The sequence below is a fragment of the Pocillopora verrucosa genome, chromosome 4 (assembly GCF_036669915.1).
Source record: "Pocillopora verrucosa isolate sample1 chromosome 4, ASM3666991v2, whole genome shotgun sequence".
NCBI lineage: Eukaryota > Metazoa > Cnidaria > Anthozoa > Scleractinia > Pocilloporidae > Pocillopora > Pocillopora verrucosa.
In genome coordinates, this window is record NC_089315.1 from 17,396,792 (window position 1) to 17,406,791 (window position 10,000).

General features: G+C 39.6%; 1 protein-coding gene and 2 pseudogenes across 1 annotated transcript in view; 2 read left to right on the forward strand and 1 right to left on the reverse strand.

The window, feature by feature from the left end:
- Nucleotides 1-547, reverse strand: part of LOC136280328 (uncharacterized) — a 16,064-nt pseudogene extending 15,517 nt beyond the window's left edge.
- A 638-nt stretch (nt 548-1,185) lies between these two features.
- LOC136280329 (ZP domain-containing protein-like) lies at nt 1,186-7,542 on the forward strand (annotated as a pseudogene).
- A 2,398-nt stretch (nt 7,543-9,940) lies between these two features.
- The window catches only part of LOC131780651 (reticulocyte-binding protein homolog 2b-like), a 2,597-nt gene continuing 2,537 nt past the window's right edge, over nt 9,941-10,000 (forward strand). The window contains exon 1 of the mRNA XM_059097268.2: nt 9,941-10,000. This exon is cut by the window's right edge and continues 79 nt beyond it. Coding sequence (XP_058953251.1) covers nt 9,941-10,000 — 60 coding nt within the window.

Sequence of the window (10,000 nt, forward strand, 5' to 3'; positions counted from 1 at the left end):
CCTTGCTTTTTTATATAATTTTTTTTTTAGGCGTATGATTCATTAGCGAGGAGAAAAACTGTCCAGGTTGTCGATTTGCTTTATTATGACTCTTTTGAGAATAAGATTTGAAACACAAAGGGAATCTTGTCGTAGTGCCTCCATTCCCCGCTGCTTCTTTTTCGTAGAGTTCTAAGTGTTTTTTTTTTTTTCTATTTGCGCGGGCGGTAGGTGGTCGCCCTTGCCGCATGTGCAAGGTGGTTGGCGTCTCTGCTGTTGGAACTATAAACGTAGCGGTTGGTTTAACAGCTATTTCTCCCCCGAAATCGCGAGTTTGTTTCTTTTTTTCTTGTGTGCGATAGGGAGCATGAGATAATTGAATAATAATGTCAGTTGTAGCTTGTGCAATCAATGATATGTGTTCGATTACACTCAAATTATAGAGGAAAAGCGACCGACATTTTTGGTCTGATTTATCTTAAACTGTTTGTGAGGGTGGCCAGACACACCGATCAGGGATAGTTTCTGCTTTGCTGGTACTCATCAGATCTCTATTTAATCTCGTCATCAACTGTAAATGTCGACATTACTTATTAACATGAAATCATTGAACATACACATGCAGCAGACAGTATTGAAATCTGTTTATATGGTAGCGTGGGCTCCTGGGCAGACTAAAAGGTAAGCTGTGAGGTTCATATTGTTAAGATCGTGGCATGCACGCTCTTAAGAGGCTCTGGGGGCCACCTCGTATTTATTATTACCGTATTTAGTGGCTTCATTTTGTGAGTGAACTATTGTCATTTTTGTTTTAGTGGTTGGTGTCTGGTGCGTACACGCTTCTTGCTTTGTTTGGCTTTTTGTGTCCAGATATTTCCGGTTTTTTTCTCCTGTGGCAAAGTATCCAACCTTAATTTTCCTTGGGCAGAATTGTCCCTAGAAACGGCGATGCGAGCAATTTTCCCACGGAAAGTTCGCAACAACCTATTCAATTGCGATTCTTTTTTCAAAAGTCCATGAATGTCCTAAAATAAACGAGCACACGCACAAAATATCATCTGTATGGGGCATCTCCAGCGCCTATTGTGTTTGATTGTGAAAAAAAAAAAAAAAAAATAAACTTTCTGTTTTATGATTAAGATGCTTTTGGCATTTCCGTTCAGGATAAAGACAACCTTGCGTGAATTCAGTCGTCTTTAGGGCATAATGACTCGTCTTGCTGACCTACCCAGTGGACAAACTGTCTACAAAGTGGAGCGCACCATCGCTCAAAACGTGACAATTGGGTAGTAATTCAACCACACTGCATTTTGCGATTCCGCATCCTGTGCTGAGCATGGATGGATTATATGCATCCAGATAGATTAAGGAGTAGTTGTTGGACAGGGCTGTGCCTCCTGGCGGTACACCCACACCCGGAATATCATCCTCGAGATGCCTGGAGATTCTACGTGAATGGCGTTTGTTCGTCTGGATATTCCTCTTCGCTCACCTGACTTCCAAAGCTGTTTTGGTACGCAAAATTTTAGATTGCAGAATTCCTGAAAACAGAACCTTAAATGATGCGCACTCAACAACCATTTAGAAATCTTCATCAAAGAGGTTTTGAGATTTGATTTATTTAATTTAATTATTTTTAGCCTTTATGGCTGTGTTGGCGCCTCGGCCTTCATGTCCTTCCCACGACCGCTAAACGTGGAGTGTGAACTAGCTTCTGGAAGATTCTGAGCACACATTTCCCCAAAATAATTCCCATCTCTAGTCGTCTTTCTTTCTTTTCATCCGTCCTCAGACTGTTGGTCCGTCCTCCACTCATACACCTTGGTCCTCTAGTTATTCATGCACTCACCCATCTTTTTCCCGTCGTGTGATTGGTCTATAACACCTATGCACCCGTCCTCTCGTTTGCGCCAATCTTTCAGAATGCTGCACTAAGTAATGGTTTCCTTTTTTCGCCTTTAAGATGTAGATGAATGTGCCTACTCTGGTTCCAGAGGTGAGTGTCTGCATCTTCAGGTTACTATAACAGCAATAACGACAGACACACTGTCGTAAAAGGCTGGGAAAATTGTTTAACGTTATTGTCGCAATTTGCTTATGATTACCGATCTGCTAGAATTTTCTTGTCTGTACATTGGAACGCTTCAGGACCGTCAAATATTTTTCCGGAGTTCACGTTACCCGCAGGTTGTGATCAGGACTGTGACAACACTCCCGGAAACTACAGCTGTTCCTGTGAAAGGGGATTTCAACTGCAGTCGAACGGGAAGTCTTGTACAGGTGAAAAAACATGAGAAGTATTGATTAATAATCATAATCGGCTAGAGTCTGTTACTCGTATTCATATCGCTCTCTCCACAAACAAAAACGACGATCCAATAAAAACATCCGTACCAGTCTTTTAGAGTAACACTTATTTTGATCACTCTCGTAGAAGAAGATTAGTGGAACTGTTTTGGAAACAGAAAATAATGTACACACCTAATTTTACCTGATGATTAAAATGGCAAACACTCGGACGCTTAGTTACCATGCAGCGTTATCAAACTGAAAGATGGAGTGGGCGTTTTTTTTTTAGATATCAACGAATGTATCATCAATATGGTGGCTGCAGTCATCAGTGCTTCAACATACCTGGAACATTTTACTGCGGATGTCCTAAAGGATTAACGATGGGGGAAACAATTTGACCTGTGTTGGTGAGTATAGCTAGTGTGACCCGAAATGTGTAAAATGTATATATATATATATATATATATATATATAATATATATATATATATATATATTATATATATATATATATTATTATTTAATATATATATATATAAATATAATATTATGAGAGGAAAAAAGACGCAACTACATTTCCCGACAAGACTGTTTCGTGAATCGCTTCACTCTTCAGGGGTTTAATGAGAGAATATTCATAAAAAGCTCCAGCTCCAGCTCCTACAACAGCTCCAGTAAAAGATGCAACCTCTGCCTAAAAGAAAAATTCCTGATAATTTACCGACCCGACCTCTCATCACTAAATAAGCGTAACGAACTCGTATTTTCATGCCGACACAGAAACAAAGCGTTGCTAGGCAACAGCTGAACTCTAAAGTTTTTAAGTTTACCGCGTATTATGTAAATTTTCCTAGTATATACACGATAGTCACATGAATATTCTTTCATTAAAACCCTGAAGAGTGAAGCGATTCACGAAACAGGCATGTCGGGAAATGTAGTTGCGTCCTTTTTTCCTCTCATAATATTATATATTATATATATATATTATATGTAGTATGTATGTATGTATGCATGTAGTATATATATATATATATATATATATATATGCAGTGAAGAAAAAAAGGAAATGTAGATCGGACTACCGATTCGGCGGTCAGATGTTCCACCAGCTAAAGTAGGGTGAGCTCGTTTCCCAGGATTACAAATTTCGAAGTGTCTTGTTTGGAAGTAACTTGGATGGCAAATTTTGATTACGGTTATGAAAAAAAACATGTCAGACATTCGTGACGAGTTTTTAACTGTTCAGGTATTTATTTCTTCTGTCCGCTACAGCAAACCTCTAAAACAAAATTTTGAAATTATCCTCAAGTTTGTAAACCTTCTCTCACATTTTAGACCAAGCTGCAAGGGTTACGTGTGGGGAGAACAGTATGATGGTCTCTCTTGGAAAGGAAAGATTCCACTACTTTACAGTCAATCAACTACGCTTGCGCTATGCCTCATGCAAAGCCACCGAGAATTCCACCCACTTCTTGATCAGCACCTCTTTAGATAGTTGTGGACTCAGCGAAACGAAACCGAAGACTACTTAATCTTTTGGAATGAGGTCCTGGCCGACGCCCTGATAATCGATGGTGTGGTTACTCGCTCACATGATATAAAAATGCCATTTACTGCCGATACTCCAGAAAGAAGTTAATGAGTCTGGCCTTCACACCTCAGAGGATTTACTTCGGGAATGAAAGTATCTTAACTTCATAGATAACTTTATTTAAGCGAGGATGTGATTAACACCACAGAACTGACGTTATTAACTTTAGAAGGGACCCCAAGTCGGTTTTACTAGCATGAAGCAATCGGGAGTAACTCAGGAATGAAAGTAACTTAAGTATAATGAAATAGATAACTTTATTTAAAATTCGATACGATTAACACCGAAGAACTGACGTTATTAACGTTGGAGGAGACCTTAAATCGGTTTCATTAGCATGAAGCGATCGGGAGTAAAGCTTCTTCTCTGTACGAGATGCAAAATAAGCGCAGACTAACCCGGCCTCAGAAAGCTATCAGGGTCCCCTGTCCCCTTGTATTGATGTTGTCATCTTTGCTAACAGTAGAGCAGGACACCGTAAGAGTTATGTCTTGCAAAAAAAAAAACATCGCAATGATCTAACCAGGGCTTGAGTTTAGTTCTTTCGGTCTTGAGTCTGCAGTGACATCCATCAGGCTACTACATATGTTCCCTATGCAACTCAAGGTCACTCACGTTGATGGAGGGATAGTTGTTAAATATCTCAAACCTTCTACGTATTTTCAAAGTGAATCGGAGGAGTTGGACTCGGAACAAACCAGAGCATTCCAACTGAACCTTGGACCTCCAGATAAAAAGCTTTAAACCATTTAAACCCCCCTGCAATGCCAGCTTCACTTGGGAATCGTGACCTCTGAAGAAACTTTTGCTGTGGGATTAACTACAACTTTCTGCTTAGAGAAGTGACTAAGGTTGTTACCTGAAAAAGAGATTTTCTTCGACATTTGCCATGAAATGCCCTGCATGAACCAAATACTACCTTGTTTGAATTAAATCCTAGGAAAGTTTCCTTACGGATACCTTTTCAGCTGTTTATAACGATAAAAATAAGGTAGTAGCTGGGGTAATCTTTTTTCTAATCTTCACTATTTAGCGGGATATGGTTCGTTCACCTTCAACTTGGACTTCTACGGGAACTCGTCATTTGCCACGCCCTTCACGGAGCAAGACTACCCTCTATCACTGGCTCTGAATGAATTTGTTTATTTACAGTACAGTGTGGCGTCCACAGCTGACCTAGTCATTATGGCTGAGAACTGTAAGGCGACTAAAGACGCAAGCTTCTATTCGTGGCCGCAATACACCTTCCTACAAAATGGGTAAGCATATAATATACCGTGATCAAGCAGAACCAGCTGCGAGTTAAGCTGTCAAAGCTTGATACGATTTTCGCATCATAATACATATGGATGTGATTAAGGGAACCTATATAATAAAACCAATGAATAACAACGCTGGAGGCGTTGGGGGTGCACCGATATTTTTATTTTTAATCGCTTTATGGTCCTTAGCCGTTATATGGTCTTGTTGCTGAACCGATCTTAGGTCTTCAAGTGTTCATACTGAGGCTCTACTATCTACAATGTTATTAATTTCATTTTCGTATTGTTGTCGTTTCAACGAAAAGATGCCCCACAGATTCAACGCTTGAATACAATTATAGTCCAACACGATACTACCAACAGTTTAAAATCAGAACGCACAGATTTTGGAACGACTACGATACAGTGTACTTCCATTGTGAGCTACTGGCCTGTCATCGTTATTCTCCGGATTCCAGGTTGGTCTCAAATTATTCACTTACATTGCAAACAAGCGAAGTCAGAATGAATTACCCTAGCTGGATGTTGGAGAGTTTTCGATCCTCTAGGTGTGACTAAAAATGTCTCAGCCGATTTTCCTTCTTCTTTTTTGGCTGTTATCAAATCCATGAAATGTTTCCCGAAACAATATCGCATCTGGCCTGCGTAATGTGATTGATGAATTCGGTGAATGATAAAGTTTTATTCTCGTAATCGATATAAATACATAATTTTGCGTGCAAACCAAGCGAACTATTCTGCCGGAGCTTATCCAACCCCATCCCCCTATCTGGAATATTGCTATCCTTCCAGCGCGGAGCACTGGTCCATCGTAAAAGGTTGAGTCAGTGCTCTTTGTTAAATCTCCCTCACATTTCTTAACTATTAACATACACTCCTACTCGAGACAGGCAATTTAAGAGGAAATTGGCTCGCTCATGTTAATAAACAACACGATAGCCTTGAAAGGGCAAGCACCTAGACCTTTCGTTCACGATCACGGTTCATTTACCATTTCAGGCCATCTTGATTAGTTGTACTTTCTCAGGCTTGAAACACTTAGAGAGAGAGAATAAAAACAAAGTTCAGGCAAGGTTAAGGTGGCTCACTGGTCCACTGGATAACTGATAGAAACTTTCAAAATGTGGCTATTCAGAAATGCATTGCTGATTGATTTGCATTTTATTCCACGTGCTAATCATTCGTAATTCAAAATCTAATGAACACTTTTGCAGGTGCAGTAAGGGCTGTATAAAGAACAAGAGAAAGAGAAGAGAAGTGACAAGAGATGTTGGAGACCAAGAGGAAAGTACCAACAAAATCATTCTTACAGGTGGACCTGTAGTGTTCGAGGCGGCGAAAGAAGACAAACCACTCGATCACCGTAGGTTTTCGAAAAAAAACTCGTTAATACAGTGTTTTTATCTGTTTGTTACGTTACGATCCTTTTATTGAATCAGGTATAAAAAGCTCAAGGCTGCATTAGTGTAACCGCGTCTTTCACATGATCCTACTACTATTTTCAAGGGAAGAATGACACCTTCTGAAGTGCATGTATTGATCTATAGCAAAGATGAGGATTTAACTCCAATGTCTAACACCCATGCATTAAAACTACAAACAAGCATACTTTGAGACCCCGCCGCCCTCCCTCCTTAATGAGAAAGACTCTGTTGTCTTTACCCTCCTAACTGGTTCTTTGCAAAAGGATGCACCTGTTTCATCAAACATTTCTCGAATCTGATTGACTGTTAGGAAAATGAATCGCAAAGCAAGATCCAGAACTTAATTCCCTAAGAGGCCTTGACCCTCGTCGCTGACTGAAACGATCACGGCTCAGAGGTTGGGACTTGAATGATTTTGTTCACCAGGGAAATGAAATGTTTTCTTATCTGTTGTTTTATAGAGCCAAGTCAAAGTAAACAAACAGCTCTGATCGGTGGTGTGGCAGGCGCTGGAGGATTTGGTCTGGTCGCAATTGTAGCTCTGGTTGTTTTGTTAGTCAAATTCCGTAGGATGCAGCGGTTACAAAACAGCAAGAATGACGAGAGAGCTGGATACACCATCCTGCTTACACAAGTGAAAGGAAAACAAAGCAGTGTTTAAAACGATTACAGTGTTAAATGACTAATGGTAGCTTCAATTGTTTGCTAAATTGCCTCTGTGTAGCTTGGATGTTTTGAATTTATAGCCTATTTGTCACTTTTCAGAGGGAACATATTTGTTTGCGTATTCCCATATTGTAGAATGCGTGAAAACGAACATTGGTTTCACCTAGGGTTCATCGTTATTTCGAAGGTGTCCTACAGACGCTTAGCAAGTATAGCAGTATGTATTAGTCAAACCTTTCAATTTTGAGCATATACAGAGATCATATATAATCGGCTATCAGTAATAGTACTCATAATAACTTTTCCAAAGTTTTTTTGTATGTCTAACATGGTTTTGTTAACATTATTAAAGTAGAGAAATGATATACCGCTTTGCTGCAATTTTGCAAAATCTCTCGCCTGGTCTTCATGATTATATGCACCCAATTACTTGAGCGCTATGTTTTCAAGAGTGTTCTTAAAAAGATAACATTTTCATTTTAACTGTTCTCAGTTAAATAACTGCTAATACTTTATACAAATGTACAAAATCCCAGTTCATAATAATGTTTCTTTGCTATCGGAGTTGCCAACAACAACCACCAAGCGTGGCCCACGCATAGATCGAGAACCTGGAACACGCTGAATTGCTTCTGACCCACGTCTATTCTGCATGTGTGTCGCCCTTTATCCCTCGGCGTGTTTTTTTTTTCCTGCTTTCTCTTTTTTTGAAAGCTCTTCTTGTTCTTTGGTAAATAATTTTCAATCTGAGAATCTACATGCTAAAATATAGGCATTTTCATTCAGAGAGACATTACTATATCAAAACACTATTTCCTGATATATGAACAGGTAAAAATGTTAATTTTAAATTATTTACCACCTCTGTGGTTGTAAAGAAAGGCGGAATGTTACACTGAAATCAGCTTACTGTCTATACCCTTTGATCGCCAGTAAAAAGGTGCAAAATAAGTTTCTTTAAACTAGTATTTCAACCTTTTTTATCTTAGACCAAACCGCAAGTGTTTCGTGCGGGGAGAACAAAATAACGGTGTATTTGGAAAAGCGAAGATTCTACAAATTTAAAGCCAATCAACTACACTCACGCTATGCTTCGTGTAAAGGAATCGAGAATGCCACCCACTTCTTGATCACCACATCTTTAGATAGCTGCGGGACGTTGCGGAACGAAGCCGAAGATTTTCTGATCTAACAAGCCAGCTCCCAGTTGGCTTGTTAGCTCAGTTAGCAGAGGGCTGCACCGGTATCGCAGAGGTCAGGGGTTCAAATCTCGTACGGACATGAATTTGTTTTTCAGGCTTTATTTTCACTATTAGTTCAGTAGCATTCATAAGGGCTGGGATCGCTTATATTCGTTTATAAGTGCTTGTTAACACCAAACTCGAAATCATGTTGTTACTTGTTAATAATTTACACGAAAAGCACATTACAGAAAGTCAAAACGGACGAAATTTTAGCAAGCAAGCAAGCGCTATTTGTAATTTGCACTCGTGTTACAACTTTGCACTCGTGCTACAACTTTGCACTCATGTTACATGAAAAATGCACTCATTTTCAGCCAATCAGGCGAGTGTAATAGGAGTACGCGTCATACTTGTAATTGCACAGTGTAATAAGACAGTTGACACATCATGCTTGCGGATAAGTGGACGGTACGCGGTATGTGCGCGCCCTGTTCTCGCGCATTTCGCGGAGTTTTTTTTGTGAAAACGTATGAGTGATGCCTATTTTCTTTCTCTGATTTTGTCATAGTTTTGATTAATTAGTAAAAGAACTTCGTGTCGTTCGATTATGTCTGAAATCATACTCATGATTAAGAAATCAGGCTCCCGCTTCGAGGTCGCCCGATTTTGACAATCACTCGTATGATTACAGACCGAATTGGGCTCCACTCAGTCCTATTACCATTATAAATTAGCATAAAGCACAAAACGGAACAGGACGAAAAGTTAGTAAATTACAGTTAATATTCCTCGGAATTTCATCAGGCTTCCTTGCGAGTTTACTCATTTGTATTCTGAGTGGAGGAGAACCACTAAAGGAGTTAGGTGTCTTGCCTCACAATATTGCAGTGACAGAACCAGGGTTGATAATAAGACCTTTCTATCCGGTTTCTAGTTATTGGACTACCATATCTCCCACCAATGCCAACTATCTGGGGGCATTAAAGTAGATGTAGATAAAGTTCTTTTCGATGGAGTATCGCCAGGCCAAAACCAACCACAACGGCTAATCAAAGGAAAGAAAAATTACACAAGAAGCCGAAAAGAACTCAAAAATAAAAACATGCAAACTCCCTGAAGCGTGGGAAAATGCAAGTGACTAAATCGCGCTTGGTGATACTTTTGCTGCACCTGATTGTTTTAGAGGTGGCGTTACTATTTGAGACGAGCAACAGAGAGAAGCAAAGAAAAACCATCAAAACAAGGATGAATTTCGACACTCAATTGAAAATTTCTTCTTGGGGTGAAGTACTCAAAATCTGAATGCTGGGTTTTTGTAAGGTGCAATAGAGGATAGGAACCACGGCTACATTCCACTTGAATTTAAGACCTCTGCAATTCTGGCCTGTTTGCATTTAGTGCGGTTGGATGAACAATTAACCTCACGGATGCTCTATTTGACCGCATGTAATGATAAAAAAATTAAACGAAATGTAATTTCATTCTCTTTTTCCTACTTTCCCCTCATTTTTTAGCAGCATATGGCACTTTCACCTTCAAGATGGACTTTTTTACGAGTTCTTCGTTTGCCACGCCCTACACAGCGCAGGACTACCCCTTA